The 20,805-nt window shown below is 46.2% G+C and overlaps 1 protein-coding gene across 6 annotated transcripts in view; it reads left to right on the top strand.

The window, feature by feature from the left end:
- The window catches only part of ARHGEF33 (Rho guanine nucleotide exchange factor 33), a 30,432-nt gene that overhangs the window by 1,589 nt on the left and 8,038 nt on the right, over positions 1 to 20,805 (top strand). For 2 of the 6 annotated variants that reach the window (XM_050315810.1, XM_050315811.1), the window contains exons 2-12: positions 4,031 to 4,185; positions 7,539 to 7,588; positions 12,981 to 13,145; positions 14,689 to 14,810; positions 15,686 to 15,828; positions 16,252 to 16,311; positions 17,401 to 17,616; positions 18,239 to 18,368; positions 19,077 to 19,209; positions 19,793 to 19,876; positions 20,284 to 20,367. In XM_050315810.1, the coding sequence (XP_050171767.1) occupies positions 4,164 to 4,185; positions 7,539 to 7,588; positions 12,981 to 13,145; positions 14,689 to 14,810; positions 15,686 to 15,828; positions 16,252 to 16,311; positions 17,401 to 17,616; positions 18,239 to 18,368; positions 19,077 to 19,209; positions 19,793 to 19,876; positions 20,284 to 20,367 (1,209 nt within the window). In that variant the 5' untranslated portion in view covers positions 4,031 to 4,163. Of the gene's footprint in view, positions 1 to 4,030; positions 4,186 to 7,538; positions 7,589 to 11,974; positions 12,080 to 12,980; positions 13,146 to 14,688; positions 14,811 to 15,685; positions 15,829 to 16,251; positions 16,312 to 17,400; positions 17,617 to 18,238; positions 18,369 to 19,076; positions 19,210 to 19,792; positions 19,877 to 20,283; positions 20,368 to 20,805 lie in introns of those variants that run through there. The other 4 variants (XM_050315812.1, XM_050315813.1, XM_050315814.1 and 1 more) reach the window with 4 other exon arrangements.

Raw genomic sequence — 20,805 nt, 5'->3', positions numbered from 1 at the left:
GGCTCGATAGAAGCTGCAAGAATGTAAATGAGTTTTAATGCTCAACTCTAAAAAAACAAGCACATCTTTGCCACTTCTTGTCCCTAAAGCAGGGGGCCATGGGCTTGAATTGCAGGCCAAAACAGTCTGCTGATGGCTCCATGTGACTGGGTATTGAGCCTGTCCAGTGGGGAGCTTGCAGAGGAACAATAACATCTCCTTGTTGATGAGGGAACCACCCTTGTGGTGGGCTGGCATACCAGGCAAACTTTGGATTTGCCATGGGTGGAGGTCTGGTAGTGGTTTAGGAAAGCAGCTTCATTGGAGGGCTTGTACTTGCTGCTGATGTGCACATGCATTCATGTATGTACACATAGGAAGGGATTAATGGTGTGGGGCTTGCTTAGTACTGAGACAAAAAGATGGAGGGGGAAATCCTCTCCAGCTTTTAACTGCCTCAAGGGGGCTGTAAAGCAGATGGAGTCCAGACTCCTCCCAGAGGTGCACAGTGAAAGGCAATGGGCACAAGCTACAGCTAAGGGAAACCCAAACTAGATGTAAAGAAAAGTAGTATTCCTCGGAGTACTGGAAGGCCTAGAGCGACTGTGAAGACTCTAGCTGAAGAAATATCCAGCTGGATAGAGTTCTGAGGAACCTGATGCAGTTTGACATTAGTCTTGATTCGAGTAGGAAGTTGAACTAGAGCCACACAAGGCTCACCTGGACTCTGCTGTGAGCCTAAGACTTGTCCAGTGCCAGCAGAGGCAGGATTTGACCAAGCAGCCCACATCCAGGATCTTAGGACCAACAGTCAACCCTATTTTCCAAGCCCTTTTTGCACCCTTTAGGCAAAAGCCAGACACTGTTCAGCCAGCTTAGGCTGACTGAAACCCTGGTCAGTGGTGAGGACAGTGTTAATAGCTTCCCCACCCAGCAGTTTGGGGGAACAGAGGACAAGCATTCACTTCAGAACGTGGAGAGGTTCACATCCTGTTTGTGTTAGAGATGAGGAAGGACTGATTAGTTTTGCTTTTTACATTAAGCAATTCAGAACAACCAGGCAGAAAGAGGCAATATATACATATTCACAGAGTCCAGCAGTGAGCCCTGAATGCTGGAAAATAGACAATGTAATGCCATTACTTAATGTAATAAAGAACTAAGGGGTGATTCTGGAAATTGCAGGCTGCAGGTAGAGGACACACAAAGACAGTTACTCTGGTAAAACAGGTAAGATTTTCTGGACCCACTTAACCAAGGTCAACCTACTTTGCAGTGCAGTCATATAGCAGAGCTCCTGGTATGCCTGGAGCAGGAGGGGATGGCGGCATCCCCGGTGTCCCAGTTTCAAAGCCTCACTCCTGAGCTCCACAGAGGACACAGACTGTGCTTAAACATTGTCCTTGTCTGTAAAAGTGTAATGTGGGAACTCCTGAGCTAAGCCTTCATGCTGTACAGGTGTTGTTTTGAGTTCCCTCTATAAGGAAAAACTTACTTCTGATACCAGGAACCCCCAGAGTTTTAACAACCAAAGGGCTACACCAGCCCTGTGTGTAGCCCTGAGTTGAAAGTGTATGAGAACAGAACATAAGGAATTGGGCAATGACACAAACTCATATGAAGATTCTTCTACAAGTATTACTTCTCTCTTATTTAAAATCATAAAATCCTTACGACAGGCTGTGCAGTTAGTGTATTTCACGGTATATTAATACAACTAATTTCATACTAATAGATGTTTGCTTATTATTTTTGTTATTATTAATTATGAATAGTTATCAATTATATACTTATATTGCTATAACTGGCATGGTAAAATATTAATAGCAGAATGGGTAAAAAGTGCTAAAAAAAAAATAAAATTAATGAATTTCCAGCAAAAAGCTGTTTTCATTATTTTCAGTGAAACCAGAGGAAGTTCATGTGTCTTTCATATCTGTTTTGTCTTTCCTATTTGTTCCTTTTCTCCCAACATTGCAAAAACAATTCTGAATTTTGAAACCAGTTCTCTGTTAAACACACTAGTCCCAGTCCAACAGCTCAATAACAAGAGCCTCAGCCTCATGGCACTGACTAGTTTAAATTGGGAGCAAAGTTTTAACAACTTTGCTACTCAACAAGCTGCTACCGAAGTTGAATTTAAAAGTAAGTTTCACTTGGAGACACAAACTTAACAAAACTACTGGAGAGGAGGTTTAACTACTTCAAAAATGACTCAATTTTTATGTGTTTTGGAAGCAAACAACATTCTTGCCATTCTCTGCAATACCTATCAGAAAAAGAAATAATTTTTTTTTTCTGCTGGAGAAGGCTGGAGCACAGGAGCATAGAGAGGCTGAGCGAGTTGTGTTTGTCCAGCTTGGGGAAGGGAAGGCTGAGGGAGTTCTACAGCCACCTGCAGCTACTTAAGAGGGGTTGTAGTCCAGACAGTCAGGCTCTTCTCACTGACACCATGAAGGATAAATGGCCAGAGGCACAAGCTCCAACCAAAGAAAGCTTGATTGGCCGTAAGAAAAAATAGTCTTCCTCATGGGAGCAGTGCAGCCCTGGGAAAGGCCCAGAAAGGCTGAGAATCCTCTAGCCTGGGACATACTCAGATCTTGACTAGACGTGGCCCTGAGCAATCTGGTCTAGCTTTGGCATTAGCCCACATCAAAGGTCCCTCCACCTTTGCTCGGTTTTTCCACCTGCCTCACCAAAAGATCCTCTGTCCTAAGATGTCAGCAAGTGATCTCATAAGCAGCTCTCTTAAAAATAAATTTATCCTTTCACTAACCCTCAATCTTAAGAAGATGCTCAACCCCAAATCCCTCCAGCCACTGGACTGGAAGCCTTTCAGTCCACATCATACCCTCAGCAAGAGGCCGGATGGGCGCCTGTCACCACGCTCCTCCCCTGGGAATTCCACACTCAAAAGCTCTCAGGTTGAAAGTGTGGGACCTCCAAGGTGCACTGCTGACTGCTCCAGAAGCAGCTACTTCTGCCCTGATTTCCTATAGCCACCTAGGGTTCTTGCATATTTTGCATGTCTCCCATCTATTGAATGCTATGTGCCTTTCTCTGCGCCTACTTCCCTGAAAACATCACCCCAGACTTCTCTGAATCACCACAGTCCTCTTGGCAGAGCTGAGTCAGCAGAGCTCTGTGCCAAAATTACACTGGCCACTCCAGTCGCATTAGCAAAGCTAATGATGACTCACATCAGCCTCCGGCATATCTGTGTCCAACAGGAATGGAGGTAGGAGGTTATTCTAGACTCCTAAATCTAGTTTTCTAGTAAGGCTGGACAGAAGTAGACTTGAATTAAATCCTGGGGAGGGGAAGTGTGGATGTGGGGTAGGGCCCATGCTGATAAGAGCTGGTGCAATCCATTTTTCTGTGTCTCTGCCCGTGCCATTAATCAGGCATCATCTTAAGACTGTTCTCAACGTCCTAACCCCAATACCAGCCTGATGAGGTGCTTTGCCAAGGGACTGGCTTAGGCACAGCAACATGCTCTGTTGTCCCTGGTTTCTGGAGAGGCTGCATGTCTCCACTTTGTGCTGCCTTGCAGCACTCCTGTGTCTCCAAGTCAGAGAAGACAACGAACAGAGAGAGCAGGCATGGCAGTACAAGTGCTGGCAGAATTGTGTAGAAGCATTCTGAAGGCAATATCTGTGACCCAAACACAGGTCTGAAGGACATTTTGGGTGATTAGTTGCATAGGAAAACGTTGGTTCTTTGATGCAGAGCACTCATGCAAGTTGTTCATGTGCTGTTCAAACTACATCATATTTTGATTCAGTGTTCGTACAAGAAGTATCTTGCTGGGCAAATAGTCTCTGTGGGATTACATAGTACCTCTTAGTCACCTGTTCATGTAAGCACAAGTGGCCCTGGGCTGGGAGGGAAGTGTTTGTACCAGTGCCCACTCTGTCTTTGTGGAGGCACTGTGAACGCAAACAGTCCTTTAGGATGCTTCATTCCCTTTCAAATCCCTCCTCCTTCCTCTGTTTTCTGAACTTCGAGCATCTTTGCTCAATAAACCCTTTTTGCATCTTTCTGCACTCAGGGTTCAGATCAGCTGACCCCCCGCAGGGCTCATATGTGGGCAGCTCTAAGCCATGGGATGTTCCCAGTGACCAGCCAGAGCCCTCCAGAGTGAGGACAGGAGTCCCTGCGAGGACGCACACCCTAGAGCAGCCATGGACTCAAACAAACACGAAGGTAAACCACCCTCTTATTTCACTTATGATAGTATGAAAGACAGTGAGGAAGAAATGTGCTTTCATATGACCTGTCTGCTGGCCCCCACCCAGCCCCCTGAGAGCACCTCTTAACTATGGCAGCTGTGCACAAATGTTCACTACTTTTAGTTCCATAGAAATACCTAGGGGTTTAAGTTTTTATCTCTTATTTTAGAACTACCTCTCTCCCCCCTCTGGAAAATAATCCTGTGGCATATGTAACGTCCAAAGTGGGAAGTCATTCCTTTTCTTGCCTCGGACCCCAGCTCTGCCTTAGGATGTACAAAGCTGTGTCATACACGAGGGCACTGTGATGAGGATCTGCTTCTCTTCCCCACGTGCTTTGTAGCAAGGTGTTCTTGTTTGTGTTAGTGCCATAACCCAGACATCTGCACCAGTCCCAGTCTTGCAAGCACCAAGATGTATCCAGGCCACGTTGCTTGCATGCAACCAGTCCTTGCTACAGTCAGCAGCACTTCTAGAAAGCCTGCAAAGCTCAGGGGTTTCAAATCCAGGGTTTTAGTGGTTATCAACTTCTTTCAGAGGAATGTGGGGCTGGAGGTATTTGCTTGCCACCCCGAACCCTTTGCACTGTGCTCTGCCTTGCCACCTCAGAAGTACTGTGTCCATATGCTGAGGGACTCTTGAAACTATGAGCAGTGGGAGCAGCTTTAGGAGTACCCACAAGTGTCAGCTCAGGAGAGAGGCTGGACCATCTCTTTCCCTCTTCAAAGATGTTGGTGGTGCCAATATTCATGGCATGGGTAACAGAAAAGTTAATTTCTCTATTATTATTGTTCTAATTGGATTAAATTAGGTCTGTGTACCTAGGCCCCTACACTACAACAGGCTGAAAAGGAAATTAACTCAGGGATTTTTCCCAATTAATTGGTATGCCCAACATCATGCAGATGTTTACTGCAGAAATTGGGAGATAACCCCAAAGCCCCTTGCTTCCCACAGTGCAACTGTGAGGAGCCTCCTCTGCTCCAGCTCTTAGCTGTGACTTTATAGAAATGATCTGGGTTTTGACTGGGTACATGCAGAGAGTGCTCATGGCAAAGGTGGGAGGTAAAGTCACAGCTAGGAGTGACCTTCTCCCCATTTCTGGTCTTGCTCAGGAGCAGTTCCTCGCTTTGAGTATATCCAAGAACATTACAGACTCATCCATAACCAAATGAAAAATCCCTATAGACTTCTGCAGGGGTCTGGCCCTCTGTGTTCTACATCAGATTGAAAGATGCCCAAGGAAAATGTGAGGAGAGACCAAGGCTCTTCCTTGCTGTGATACGCCTCTACCTGACGCCTCTAGCCCTTCACAAAGCTCAGCGTTCAATACACCCACCATTGTGTAAAAGCAGCATCTCCCTGTCCTCCCAGCATCTGGTTTGTAATGTACTATTAATTCAGAGACATGTCCTCTTGCTCTTTTTGAGTCAGTCCTCATCATCCCACAGTAAGAGTCCAGCGGTAACATATACATAAGAACAGGCAAGGGCCTCAGTTTTCATGCTTGAGGAGAATCACAGTACACACCACTGCCTTCTCAATCCTCAGCTCCAGCCATCATGAGAAAGCTTCAGGCCAAAAGTTGGTTTCTAGTTCTCGGGGTTAGCAGAGAAAATCGGGGAAAAAAAAGACCCAGAAGGGCCAAAGCTGAAAACGAAAACAACCTGTCATTTAAAACCTGAAATGTGGGACTTGGTGTAGGCTGGTTGATGAGTTCTGACCCCAAACAGTTGGCAGTTTGGAGTCATAGTTATTTCTGCCAGTCAGCCCCCTGTCCCTTGTTTTCCCCAGGAGGAAACATGGGAGAATATTGCCCAGAGGGTCAGTGTCTGACCCAGCTACCCAACCCCACAGCAAGAGAGCTCCTCGCACAGGCAGGAAGTGGCACATGGACAGAGAAGAGCCTGTGGCCTCTCTTCCTCTCCCTTCTGCAAGTCACTGAGGAATTTGCTCAAGTTCCTCCGAATCAGGACAAATTCTAGAGACCAGAACAGGGCCAATTCATAGGTGCCCTTGGTGGTAACCCATATTCCACCTCAGGGGTAAAGAAATCAGAATGTAGCTATGCCTTGTATAGCTCTGACTTCCAGGCTCCAGCTTTCCCCTGGCTGGCTGTGTAGAGTCCTCCCTGCACACTTTTCCAGCCTCTGCAGGACTGAATTTCTGTGGTCTTAAAGGCCCAGGTGGGTGAGACACCGAGCACCTGCAGCCAGCATAGAAAGCGAGAGCTTGGCTCCCCATGGGCATGGGGTTAATGGTCATGTCTGTGACTGACAGCTGAGACAGGTGAAGCAAATTCTTGGAAGCAAGAGAAAACCACCTCATGAAGTGGCATTGCCAAGGAGAGGTGATCTAGACCAGGAACTGAGTGGCGTTGTGTTTTCTGGGAGTGAGGGCCAGCCTGGGACCCTGATGTAGGGAATAACATGGGAACTAATGGCCACTGGACTGCAATTCCCTCAAAGTGCAGTGGCAGCACAACCAGCAGTAAATTGGATAACCAAAGGTTTCTGCACAGAAGAGACAATATTAGAAGAGGTAACAAGAAACAGACATTTTGGTTTCAACCAAGATGGTTGGACTGGATGACCTTTAAAAGGACCCTTTCGACTCAAACAATTCTATGGTGCTATGTTTAATGCCTAGAGATAATGTCTCTGCAGTCTCCAAAATACTTCAGCAAAATAGATATAATCTCCTCCATGAGTTAAGTCTGTTTCAGAAATGTTAAGTCTGTCTCCATTGTACAAGATCAGGTGAGATTACAATGTCACAAAACCCCGGGAATGAGGAAAAGGTGTATTTTTTTGATGTTAGAAGAGGCATGATTACTGCTTGGAATGCATTGTGACAAAATATAACTTAGGGCTTAAAAGATACAGATCAGGTCAGCCTTTTGTGGAGAGAATGGAAATATGTACAAATATAGTAGAGGATAAAATTTGCTATTTCAGAAGAGAAACATATCAGTAATGCTTTAGGACAAAAAACCTGTTACTTAAGGCTGGTACACAGAACTAAACTTCACAGGGAGCACTTTAGTCCTAATTGCACATACAGACTTTCTCCCTTCTCTGCACGGATCAGCTTTGGCCAGACAGGACAGCAAGTAAGGTGAATTTAATGTCTGATTTAGGTGAGTTATTCCTGTTTTATAATTGCAGCTTATTTTACAAACGATATGGTGTTCAGATCTCCTAAAGTGAGACTTGAGTCCTTTAAAACTGATTTGTTCCTCAAGAGGGACTTCAAACCCTCTGTTCCAGTTATTTATAGCAACCATTATAAGTCATTTTAATTGACTAAAGTTCTTTATTCCCACAGGAGGGACTGAAAGTGTGCCTGTGAGTACTCCTGCAACACAGATTTCCCAGGTAAAGATGAGCAAAATGCCCTAAATAATTCCATGAGTTTAAAGAGTTACTAATATATAAACAGTAGTTAAAAAGCTAAATTAAGTGGAAGGAAAAAATATAGGCACTTACGAGGAACATGGCAACCCAAATGTGCGCGCTGCATGAGTAGATATCACACATGTCACATCTTGGGCCACACCTTAAAAGACCCTTCAGTAAAATTTCTCTGCTCACAACCCGTTGTTTTATACAGGTGATTTGTGAGCTCAGCTAATTAACCAGCTGGCATCATTAGCACCAATTAGAGAATGTCAATTCACTGTACTGGAGGGAGATTTCATGGCTGAGCTTTGATGAGCTTTCAGCAAACCTGACGAAGTGTCCTAGGAGCAAGGATCTATTGATTGACATGGGGCAGGGATGTCTTCTGCAGAAGGGGACCAAGTCTTCTGTGGGGCTTTGGGTTATCCTGGCAGCCTCACAGTGCCAGCCAGAGTGTTGAGTCTTTCTGCATGTCTTTGTCTGGCTTCCCAGCCAGGAGATTGGAAACCCTGTCTTGGAGTCCACATTGGCTCAGGGTGATCAGGTCCTCCAGAGTTTTTGGGTTGGCATTCTTGCTGCAATGAGACACTATTATGATGCAATATAATGAGATATATATATATATGATATATATGATGATGCAATACTGTTGTCTGCACCACAGCCCAGGGAGTGTCCTTCCTGTAAGATGCAGTTTCTGTGTTTCCACATGAAATGTTTCCTATGCATTTCCAGTCTGCAGGAAATGCAACAGAGTTTTAAGCAGCACTTTGATCCCTGGTCTGGTTCGATATGGAACTGAAATATGAAAGAGGAAACACATCCCTGAACTGAAAATCCAGGCTGTTTGAGACCTCCCTTGTCACCACTGCAACACTAATGCCTGTAACTGCTTGTAAGTGCACTATGGCAAGTGGAGAAGACACTGCTTTCCATGAACCAGTGCTTCTCTCATCTCATCCTCTTTTCCCATGCAGGCAGCTCCAAGCAGGAGCTGTGACTGGGTTGCTGAAGGGCCCAGCACAGTGGATCCAGCATGCATGTGGAATGGTGTGCTGGAAACATCATGCATACATGTTGATTTCCAGCTGACATATGGGAATCATGATCAGAATTCATGATGAATCCTGAAATGAAAGTTACCAGCTAATTCTTCCCTTCTGCTTTAGCAAAGGCCCTGTGGACAATGGGCAGATGTGGAACAAGAGCTGATAAGTGCTTGCAGTCACCTTCAAGCACCTCCATCTTTCTGTTCTGTCCTTACTGCTTACTGTCCTTCTGCTGCTCTGCCTATATTCCCACCATCCTTGCCTAGGAACATAAATACTGGATATGCTCCTAGGGCTGGTTCATTACCACTGTAAACCACTGCAGCTCTGCTGCTTTCCTGCTATGAGACGTTGCAAGCCTTCCTAATGCTTGGCTAGAGAAGTGCTGCCCTTAAACACAGGAGTCAGCAGCTGTTCTAGGAATTGGTTGTTCCCTGGTAAAAGCATGCATCATACAAGTCAGAAAAATCACATCCAGGGTTTATGGGAAACGTTGGATTTTGTGCCAGATTTGTTTCAAGGAGTGTCCTCAGGCAGCCCTCTTGAGTGACACAATGTGTATTTACTTCTTCAGATCAGCCCAAGAAGATGTGCGAAGGGATGGACAGTAGATAAGCTGGGGGAAATAACAGAGAGTACTCCTTCATGACCACAGAAGGGTTTGCCCTTTTCAAGGATATATTTATAATAGCAGAATTATCCCTGTACAGCATTTCTTTATCATGAGTCTGTTTTCTACTGGTTTTGAGAGGCTTCAGCTCAAGGTCCCTGACAGCAGGCCCTTTTTCTAGTGTAAGGACTTCAGGCAGCTGCCAAGGTTGGCAGATGCAAATAGCCATCCCTTTGGAGACAGAGTCCTGGACAGCCTGGTTAGCACTGGGGGAGATCTGTGGGGACACAGCTACTCATGAAGGCAAGGGTTCCCTCTCATCCTCTCAGTGGCAGCCAGGGCAGTGAACCAGAGCAGAACTCACCGAGGCTCTGCTGCCTTCTTTCCATGCCAGTCCTTCCTTCCATAAGCCATCCCCATCTCCTGGGCTGCCTCAAAGTCTGAGCACAGTTTTAGGTTGCAAGGACGGTCAACTACCTTTTGCAAGTGTCTCAAATTGCTGGCACTCACCAAGAGAGAAGGGAGGAGGCTCTGCATCCCTGCTGCCTTTGGTCCTGGAAGCAGCATCAGTCCTGTCCACCCTTTGTGAACAGTACAGCACGTGAGACAAAGGCAGAGGCTCAGCAAAGGAGATTTCACAGCCACTTTATATATATAAATTTTATAACATCTCACTGCATTGCTTTGTGAGGTTTGAGGGTTGCACTCCAAAGGCAGACAGGAGCTGAAATGTGTATCTGGTACTACATTATTTAGATGCCTAAAGCCTTTTTTTGAGAAGTTCTTGGGTGGTTTCTAAGGAGTTCCTATGCAGATTCATTTATCCTCTAGGCATTAGTTAATTCAACATAAGTTGTTAAGGTGTGTTCCATAAATTTCACAACTTAAGTGTTAAGGTGGGTATTTATTGCCATGAATAGGTGAGCCAGGGAAACAGTTAAACTGTTGCTGTATTACAAAATCTGTCTTTTTTGCTATGTGTTGCACTTAAAAACTTTAGAAACACAGAATTGTTTTGACTTTCCAGAGAGTCACAAACCTGTGAAATATCTTCCTGGTCCTGTAGGCATAATCACTTGGGCAAGACATAAGCGTGAGCTGATACTTCAGTGGCTGCCATCTGTTGTAACAGCTTCTGGGATTTTAAGGATGGCTTTCTACAGCTTGTTTTCAGAAATGAACTCAAAACTAAAATCCACAGCTACAGTGAGCTTGGCAAGAGTTCAAAGATAACATGCTGTTCATACACCACTCCATTTTGGATCAACCCTGCATCCAACGCCACAAGACTGTTTGTGTTTCCCGTCTGTGCTCTGAGCAGGGAGTTCTCAGGGTTTCAGCACTTCATGTTCAGTCATACAAGGCCTGGGGCTGATTGGTGTTGTTGGCTGCATTCACTCATCAAGTGGCAACAAAAGGAATGCATTTCAGTGTCTGAAAGAGCCACTGCAAGCTGCATAGGGCTGAGAAAGGATATATTGGGCAGGACAGACCCAGGCTGGGGTCTGGAGCACTGAGAAGGATGCACAAAGAAACTAAACTAGCGTTGTGACTGCAAAAAGCAGAGATTGGCCAACAGTGAATCCCAAACTAACAGCTGTCTTAGGAGCAGAGGATATTTTGTCCAGCCTCTAGTCCAAATCTTTCATCTTGTTGGCTGAACTCTGATTTCACAGAGCGTTTTGGTGCACATGGACACCAAAGTCTCTGCAGTGGTCTAGTTTTGCTGACTTTTGCTGATGCCTTGCAGTTTTTTACTCTGAAACCTCTAGATCAGCAGTGAATGCCATCCCTATACCCTTCTGAAAGGAAATTTACCTCCTTTCTGGAAGTATCTGAGGAAGAGATGGCAAGGCTTGTCAGCAGAAACATTTTCTTTGGAGCTTATTCTCCCCAGATATTGTTATCTCCAGGGCCAGCTCCAGGAGTGGTCCATTGGATAGCAAGACTTGAGGCTGTGACATCTCCATCCTGAAGGAGATCTCCAAAATGGATAGCATAGGATAGAATGGAATAGCATATTTCAGCTGGAAGGGGCAGATCTGACAAATCAGCCCTTTTCAGTTGGAGGACAACTGAAGGCAAGGCAGATAGATGTGCCTTGGCCATGTCAGCTCAGGGTGGAAGTGCATCGAGCACCTGTGAGCAGGGGATGGGAATATTAACATTTTGCACAGTTGCAGTACTTTATAACCATCCCCCTCCCTGCTTTTCCAGTCATGTATGTTATTAGGATGTCTGATGATGCCATGACCATCTGTACTGAGACATTAGGAGCTGTATGGTCACTGCCTGCCCTAGTAGCCATGGCCCCAAGCAGCCCCTCTAATGCTTCAGGCTACAGTCACAGGTCATAGGGTGTCAGTGTGGCCAGGAGGGGTGGGGGAAGGGGTTGAACCAAGCGGTCTGGAGCTCCAGCTGCCTTGGGGAGTCAGGGTTGTCAGCCTGAGGAGGGAAGATTTCCTCAGCCTCCTTCTCCCCTCTGCCCTGTTCTGGCTCCTCTCAGTCCTGTTCCTTCTACCCAGGCAGCTCTGGAAACATGTGTCCAGCCAGATCAGACTGGGAACTGTGGGGTAAGCGATGGGGTAGAAATGGGGATGTCAGGTAGACATCCTCTGTAAAGACACTGCCAGTCTTGATCAGAGGAGGATGGTGCATGCCATTGCCCCGAGGTATCGGAAGCCATCTCTGCTCCATTTACAGGACTCAAGCGCCTGAGTTCCCCGGGGTGGCTGTCCGCTTACCACCAGTGCTCCAGTTTTGGACTCAGTTTATAACCAGATGTTAGGCCGAATTTCTGTTGTAAAGGTAAAAACTACTGGCACCGAAGCGCCTTGGGCCGCGACCTCGCTGTGGGCTTTGTGCAGGCAGAGCGAGCGCCTCTCTCACAGCAGTGGGGGCAGAGTTCAGGGTCATCAGCCCGAGCTGCTCCCATGGAGGGTGTCCCCGCTTAGCCCTCTGCAACCTGCCTTCCTCCCCTCACTGCCCACCTCCACACCTGCCTTGTGTGCTTGCTACGCCAGCCTGGCTTGCCCTGCTCCATCTCCTGCTTCACCCAGCTATCAACTGGCTGTCTCCAGCTTAGGTGGTGAGCTCTTTCAGCAGTGCTAGGACCTGTAGGGACAGAAAACAGGGAGAGCGGGCACAGCATCACTGTGTGCCAGGGGAAAACCTCCCATTCCCTCCCCGGCACGAGTTAAAGCTGCTTCCTTCCATGGAAAGGGCCTGCTGACAACGGACAGAGCTTCTCCACAGCCCATGGAGAGCAAGGGGTTAGACCTGTCTGGGGAAAGGTACCAGCCCCACAAGCATGTGGGGGAGGAGGACTTGCTCAAAAACAGCCACATTCTTGATTTCTCAGCTGCTTTGGAGACTAATAATCTGGCTCCTGTTATTGCAAACCTTCTTGGCATGTTTCAGGCTCTCCTTCTATAGCATGACAGGCTGCAAACCACCAGGAAGCCTGAAAAAAACTCTTAAAGCCTAAAACAGGCACATTCATTGCCCAATACAAACACCTCTTCCTCTGTACTGAGGCTGCAGCAGGGCCCAAACCTCCCCCCATGTTTCCCAGCCATGACAGGAGGAGGAGAAAGAGGACAGCACCTTACAGGATGGGTTACACTCTGAGCCACAGGTGACCCTTGGGGACACAACCACCTGCATGTGGGAGGAGGGACTGAACCCACGGTGTTTGTGGTTGCTCTAGTTGCAGGCATTAGCCTCTGAGCTGAAGGCGGGTTTCACAGAAGCAATGCAGGAGCTGTCACGAATCCAGCATGGCGAGTACGCCCTGGAAGAGAAGGTCAAGAGCTGCCGCTGTGCCATGGAAGAGAAAGTGGCTGAGATGAAGAATTCCCTCAACACGTTCAAGGTAGGAGTGTGACCTGTGGGCAGGCCGCACGTGAGTCACGTTAGCTTGTGTGGCACAGGGAAGCATTCCCCTGCCTCCATCGACACTTCCTGCTTGCAAAGAAAATGAGCAGGCAATTGTCCCCTGACAGCTCCAACCTAAAAGTAGCCTGTTTAGCCTTCTTCATTGACTGTGAGGCAGTGCTGTGAGTTACCTGGGCATGAGCAACCCTTGCTCCGGGCTGCACATGCAGTGGCCATATGGCCTGCCCACAGGCTGCCCTGCACCTCTCCCTGGGGCAGGTCTGCATTTCCTGCAGGAACCAATGCCATGGGGAGCAGTGAATCAACACAAAACCCTAAAGCCTTTTGAAGCTGCATTCCCCACATGGCTGGGAGGAAGTGCTGCCTAGTTTGATCTGGCCCAAGAGGATAAAGACAAAGGACTGGAGAGAGAGCCTAGCAAGAAGGCTTGATGTACACTTTAAACCAGCCAGCGTCTCCATGCAGAGACTGGATGATTGCGTGTGAGGAGGCAGGCAGAGGAACTCTTATTGTTTTTACTGCAAATTTTCCCCATGGGGTTCTGCTGAGTCAGTCAATACCTTGTGAAGTTAAAGAGGGCTGCTTACTGGAAAAGTCCATTACTGACCCTGTGACAGGGAGACAGAAGGCACCAGGCAAAAGGAGCCCTTGGTGCCAGGTGAGAAAGGGAGATAACAAGAAGCGTAAGGACTCATGGGAGAGGTCTCAGAGCAACCAAAGGCAGAGCTATCCAGGACATAGGGGAAAAGGGCATTTAAGATCCAGATACAAGGAATTATGCAAGAAACAGGAGGGGCAAAGGCTGCTCTCCCTCTGCCTCATGCCCATGTTGACTTTTCAAATGCTGAGCTCCCAGTGAAGCCACCTTCGCGCTTGGGGAAAATACTTTGGTTTGCAAGAAGCTCTTGAGTCTCTCTCCTTCATCCTACTGCTCACATTCATGAAACCTGCAGGAACTTCACACATCAGAGCTCTACATCTAAGTAAAGGTTGGTTGAAACTGCTTGAGGGAGGACGTGCTGACAGGGAGGTTACAAAGGGCCTCATTTCCTTAGGAAACCAGGTTAAAAATGCAGATCCAAGGCCTGACTGGCAAAAGCTTATATATATGAGTGCTCACACTGGGATCTGAACCAAGTGCAACATGTGAATAGCCATGCTGGCAAACTGCAGAGGGAAGTGTCCTTCCTAAGGTCCACCTCCAAATGCCAGTAAAAGGCAGGAGTCCTCCCCGTGCTTTCAGCTGGTGGTGGATGAAGCCCTAAGTGTCCATCTCCCACCAGTGCCTTAACCATGTGACATCACACTGGCCTGGGTGAGCTGCCTGTAGAATTAAGGATTGCCATGCTGTGCATGGCATGTGTGACACACACTGGACTTCCAAAGGAAGAGTGTCTAATCACACAGCCACTCTCCCAGCACCCTGAAGCATCCTTAGTGCACACCAGCCAGCAATCAAAGCTGTGCTACGTAAGACTGATGGGCACCCTGGGAATGCTGTGTTTTCGCCTGTTTCTCAGGAGGAACTCAGCGATGCCAAGTCAATGATTGAAGAAATCAGTGCCAAGCAGGAGGAAATGCAACAGAAAATTGAGCAGCTGCAGCAAGAAAAGCGGCGGGAATCACGGAAAATGAAAGCTAAGTAAGAGCCCAAAGTCCATTCTGAACATGCTAATTACCATTTTGTTAATTTCTGTATAGCTTAATTTCTTAATATTTTCCTGGCTGAACATGTGTATCAACCCTGATTATGAACAGAAATGCTAGCCTTCAGTTCACCCCAGGCTTTAGACACCTACCCCACGGAGCAAACACAGCAGAAAAATGCTAACACCTCACTGGGATTCCAACAACACAATAGCCCTGTCAGGGAAAGCAGGGCCCTGTGAAACACACAGACATGCTAAAGGCATGTTTGGGCAGGAATACTGTTGAAAGTCAGAAACCTCCAGCATCAGGAGGTATTACTAAGTCACCCCCACCCAGACAATAGCACTGCAGTTTCCCCTTCCGAGCTTGCAGGATTCAGTGGGCTCTTGATGGTTGCACTCGTGATCTGCTTTTCTGTCACCGGCGTTTTCTCCTCTGAGCAGTCACGCAGAAGCATGTTTGCACACCGCTGGGCCACACTGCTGCTGTGATAGAGCAGATAAGTTGTCCAGCTTGGCCCTAATTAGCCTCCTGAAAACAGAGTTTTGATCATGAGTCCATACAGCTGCCTTGATGCAAACGCTTTGCAAATCTAGGCTAGCCCCTTAGCTAATTAAGCTATTTAATTAGATGAAATATGCTCTGCAGAAGAACAGATTTGAAATAACCTTCTCCTATAGCCCGTGGAAGTTATTTCCGGAATATTGTTCATGAACTGCCAATTCCATCAAAGCCAACTCCTTTCCTGGTCTCTGCTAGAGCTGTCCTACTTCTAACTCTGTGCTTGTACTTACACTAATGTTTGCCACAACTGTAGCATAGCACCTGTAGCATTCATACTTCCTGTCTTGTTCTTTATTTGTACAGAAGAGCACAGAAGGATGATCATGGGTCGCAGACAGTACCAACACCTCTCCAGGGCAGCCCATTTCGATCCATTAACCTCCCAGAACCTGTGCTGATTAATGAAGATTTTACAAGTCTTTTACACAATGTGACTTATGAAAAAGGTAAGAAATAGAACAGGCAAATGCAGTGCCTTTCTCAGGAAAAAAAAAAATTCAGAAAAAGATCACTAAGAATTCCTCAGGTGCCAGCAGCACGAAAAGAGAGGTGCTCCCCTCAGCAGCACTGCTCTTGGATCTGTGCACACACCTCAGCCCAGTGTCTCAGGATAGCAGTCTTGGTGCTGGCCTGGATTCAGGAGATGTTGCTTTGTGAACACTCTCAAAAGCTTTTGCTTGCCTCCTCCAAGGAAAGGGATATGCAGACTGGATCTTTGTTCCTATAGTGCATGTGGCACAGAAACAGAATCAAATAGTTTCTGTAGCAAAACTGTGAAAGAGTGGAGGATTTAGCCATACTGACAGGGCTTAGCAGGAGGAAGCCTGCTCTACAGCTGTCTTATTAAATTTACCTTTGTTCTTCAACAGTGTCTGACACCAGGATCATGCCAATGGGAGAAGGAGGTGTGAAAGTCATAGCAGGTCCAGGTACGAAAATATTAAACTGTCAAAAAAGAGCAGGACAGTGATTCAATTAGAGTGCTTGCTTTACTGCACTGAAGAAAGGCTTTCAGGGAACACATTTCACAGGGATGCCACATACCTCCATTTTCATACTTGCAGCTGAGATTTGAGGACAAACCTGTGTCCCTGAAGTGTCCAACACCTCACGGTCAATGCCAAGGATTGGTACTTGTCAGGGAAAGCCTCTCTGCTGTTCGTTTCTCAGATTCTAAGTGCCTTTGCAGAAAGCAAGAATTGAGGCTTACTGATGTAAGAAAGAATAATGGGAGCACCATTTTGCCACTTGGCAAGAGACGGTCTTGCAGTGACTACACCTCGGTAGAACTGAATAGAGGAGTTCTCCTGAAAAAATAAAAATTGGTCAGAAGTTAAGAGAAGGGTATATAGTAAGTGGACACTATGGATCCTGGCCAGCCAAAGGACACATGAGAACAACCATTAGATGTTTGCACTGTACAGTAGCAGCACTCACTGTTCTGGATGGCTCTTTTGCTTAAATCCACTTTATAAAGAAGAGATAACAAAAGCTACAGAAAATGGTTCATTGCAACCCAAATTCAAAATATTTGCATTAGAGCAATTCCAACTCAATGGTTCAAATGCACCTGCACTCTTCCCTCCCTTCTCTGTGATTCAGTAACCTCAGACTATCAGTCCTACTGCTGTTGTGTAGCTACACCACACTAACAAAAATGTTAAGAGCTATGACAGTTTACACACATTGAGAATGGGATTTAAATCCAAATTATAACAATACGTTCTACAATACCTGCCAATGAGGGTTATATTATCAAGTCCTGAAGTATACCAATATATGTCTAATTTTGGACCTTATTTGTCCTGAAAATAAATGCTGGAAGAGCACGAACCTTATTCTGCCAAAGTGCCACCAACTGCACTTCCTTTGTAAATTAACACTACAAGGCCACAGCCCCTGTGAAGCACAAAGAATGCTTCAAACTCTCCTTCTAGTACTTCCACAGGTTAGCTGCCGGCTGTAGCACGATCTGTCTACTGACATGCCAAGGTCCATCCCCCTGTTTGTCATTGCAGGAGCAGCCCTAGAGACAGATGACAGCCTCAAGCCTTCCTTGGCAACAGAGGGGCAGTCAAAAATGCATCTGCCATCAACAGTATGGAAGCAGCCCAAGGACACCAAGGACTGGGGAGATGAATATATTTCCAAAGAGCAACCAGAGAGAGGGAAAGACATGGGCCAAAGCAGATACAGCTCAGCAGACAACATAATATGTGAACCCTCTTTGGCTGGTAAGGAGTAGAAAACTGGCTAGAGGGGCTCAAAGCTGTATCCATGTCTGATGTGAGCTGGCTGGTAACCAGCATCTATGGAGGGAGATACATAGGTCAGTTTATCCTTCTAAGGAGGAATGTCTCAGGGCCTCACACTCCAAGACCTCTGGCCTTTGAATTTGTTGATCTGTGTGACTGAGAGAATCACTCTGTACCCAGGACAGCCATTCTCCTTTCCAAGATCTAGAGTACTGATGGTATTGTGGCAGCGTAGTTGTTTAAGTGGGTGAAAAAAACAACTTCTCATTCTACGGGAAATTGGAGGGGAAACCCTGATATGAGTTGTTTTGCCTTTGATTGCTTGTTTTGTTATTCTTAGAAAAATTTGGTATTCATAGGGGGAAACACATTTGATTTGGAGCTTTCTTAGCATGACTCGTGGCTCTAGTCGTTTCTGGGGCATGCTGGAGCATCAGGCTGGAATTTTACATTTTGGGGAAAGAAGACACACAAAGACAAGGCATTGATATCACTTTTAAAGAGTTTCTCCTCTCATGATTCAACATCACCAGTCTAACATGAAGCTGTCCCTGAGGTCTGTATTTCCTTATTTATAAACTTAACCATTATCTTCTGGAAGCCAAAAGGCAGAACATCGCTTTGGAGCTGCTGGAATCAGAAAGGAAGTATGTCATCAACCTTTCCCTAATCCTGAAGATCAAGGCCACATTGCAAGGGCCAGATGTGAAAAGAAGCACCAAAGAGAGAAGGTATTTGATTTAGCGTGCTCTCTGTCTTTTGGGGAGTTTTGTTCAGTCATATATTCAGTCAAATATTCTTTCTGCATCATCCTCTCACACATTTTTCTTTCATCCACACAGATATCTTTGAACCCTTAGTTTATTTCTAGTTGAAAATTGGAGACATTGGAAGGTTTTTGCAGTGACTAAAGACTTTCCTACCTTGCATTTTGTCCACCATCTTCATTCTGATTCTGGATGAAAGCAACATGAAATGGCAGAAATGCAGTAGCACATTTTTACCAACTCTGCATCAATGGATTGTCTTGTTAAAGGGCCTGACAAATGAGACAACACAACACAGCTGGGGAAGTCTCAGTGGGATGGCTCAGGTCCTGCTTCATTAGCCACAGCAGCACTGCCTTGGGCTTTTTAGTTCTGGTCAACTACTGAATGCACTGGAAAGTCAGTTTAGGAAGCCTTCAAAACACTGTGTTAATAACCAGCTGGAAAGGGTACTTGCATGTACATAGCAGCCAAAACAGGACCTCCTGATGCAGCCAGGACTCCAACAAAAGTAGTTAATAATACCTGTGCTATAGTAGCAATGATATGTGTAGTTAATAATACATGTGCAAGACTGTGCTGACCAAGCGTGAATGGTTCACTTCAGCAGTACAGGTTTGTTAGGGCTGAGTTTTTGCTCTGTGTAACCAGTCTGAAATCCTCTCCCTTCAGTTTTTTTCCCAACTCTCTGCGGTTCCTGGTCCAGCAGCACGTGGATTTACTTCACGCTCTGCAGGAGCGAGTCCTGAGCTGGCCACGACAAGGGATCCTAGGAGACATCTTCCTGAAGTTAACAAATGATGAGGTATGTTAAAGACCTCTCTGTTAAAGACAGCTCTATAATCAGTGCATGAGACCTAGGCTCGGTTGCAGGAGCCACACATGAGCCTTGACAGCTTGAATGTCTGTATTCCCACTAAGAGTGTGAAAAGGGAGTATTTCTGATACTCCCCTTCCCCAATACACTTTGCTCAGAGTTACTACAAGCAGGTGGGCAGGCCTCTTACGCTGCATGGTTTGTTGTACCTGCTCTCAGGGTGAAGGTCTGCCCTGGTGAGCAGTGGGGCCTCTCCACTAAGGATGTGTAAAAACTTATCTGATGTTTTATACATTTTTAAGAGTCTTAAATAAGAAAAGCTTCCTGCTGCCCAGCCTCTCCACCTGCTGTAAAGCTTTACATACTGTGCTCAGCAGCTGAACTCATTTTTTAAAATGGCCTTTTGTGAGAAGTTCTGAGCCCTGAAAGAGTCACACAATTAGCAGCTCTGCTGCACTGATGACCTTCCAGGAGTGACGGTGGGGAATCAACAGTTTCTCGTTGTGGCTGGCTCTATGACCAGAAATCTCTCTGAAGTTTTTTTTATTCTTTCCTCTTTGTCTTCTGTAAGAATAATTTTCTGGACTACTACGTTGCTTACCTGAGGGACCTGCCAGAATGCATCTCTCTGATCCACGTGGTGATCCTGAAGGAGGTAAACTTCCTGCCTACTTCAAAGACATGTAATGGCAACATGCAAGCCTGGATCTCTTATGCTGTTCAGTTCATTTGGGCCTCAGCTAAGAACTTCATTCTGAACAACAGTGTGTACCTGGGGATTCACTGAAACTTAGCTAATGCCCTTTAAACATACACCCCTGCTTAATTATGCTGAGAGTCCCTCATAGATAATCTCCAACCTAAACAATGTCATCCTAGTATTTCTGGTGGAAGGAGTTGCAGCTGTCCCTTCCATAAGCAAGATGAAGATGTGTCTGTCACACACAACTGCCGCTTGACTCGTGTGCTCCTGTGAACTCTTAAACTACTTACAGCACAACTACTCACTAAACCACAGAACCATGGGTGGGAAAGACTCTTAAGTTACTTTCTCTCTTTCAGGTAGAAGAAGAAATCAAGTCTGACCTCTACATTCTGTTCTTCCATATAGTCCAGCGAATCCCTGAATACCTTATTCATCTACAGGTAGGGCCCCAGGATGGCAACTGTCTTGAACTCTTATCACAGCAGGTGACTTTTAATTCAGAGCTGGTATTTGAGCCAGTACAGGTACAGGGCTTCTGGCAAACCCAGTGGGCCCTTTGGAAAAAAAAAAAAAAAAAAAAAGTTGAAAGGGAAAGGCAGCTAGAAATAGCTTAATTTTCATAATTTTCATCTGAAGCTTGCTTATTTTTGCCAGTTTCTCCATTTGACCAGACAGAACAAGCCTTTGTCCCCTGCGAAGGCAAAAAGTCTGCTGCCTGCTGCTCTGGGAGAATGGGAGGACAGAGATGGGACACATCTCCTGTGAGGTCCAACCTAACAGCTATGGTCTTTGCTGAGTGCTCCACATGCCCGTTAGCTGAGAGACTGAGAGGGCTCCTAGAGCCCAACAATCTTTCCTACAGAGGGATGGCTGATAAA

Source organism: Myiozetetes cayanensis, unplaced genomic scaffold (genome assembly GCF_022539395.1).
Source record: "Myiozetetes cayanensis isolate MyiCay16 unplaced genomic scaffold, myiCay2020 scf2-11, whole genome shotgun sequence".
Taxonomy (NCBI): Eukaryota; Metazoa; Chordata; class Aves; order Passeriformes; family Tyrannidae; genus Myiozetetes; species Myiozetetes cayanensis.
The sequence above is the reverse complement of the archived record's forward strand: the minus strand, read 5'-3'. Positions and strand labels throughout refer to the sequence as shown.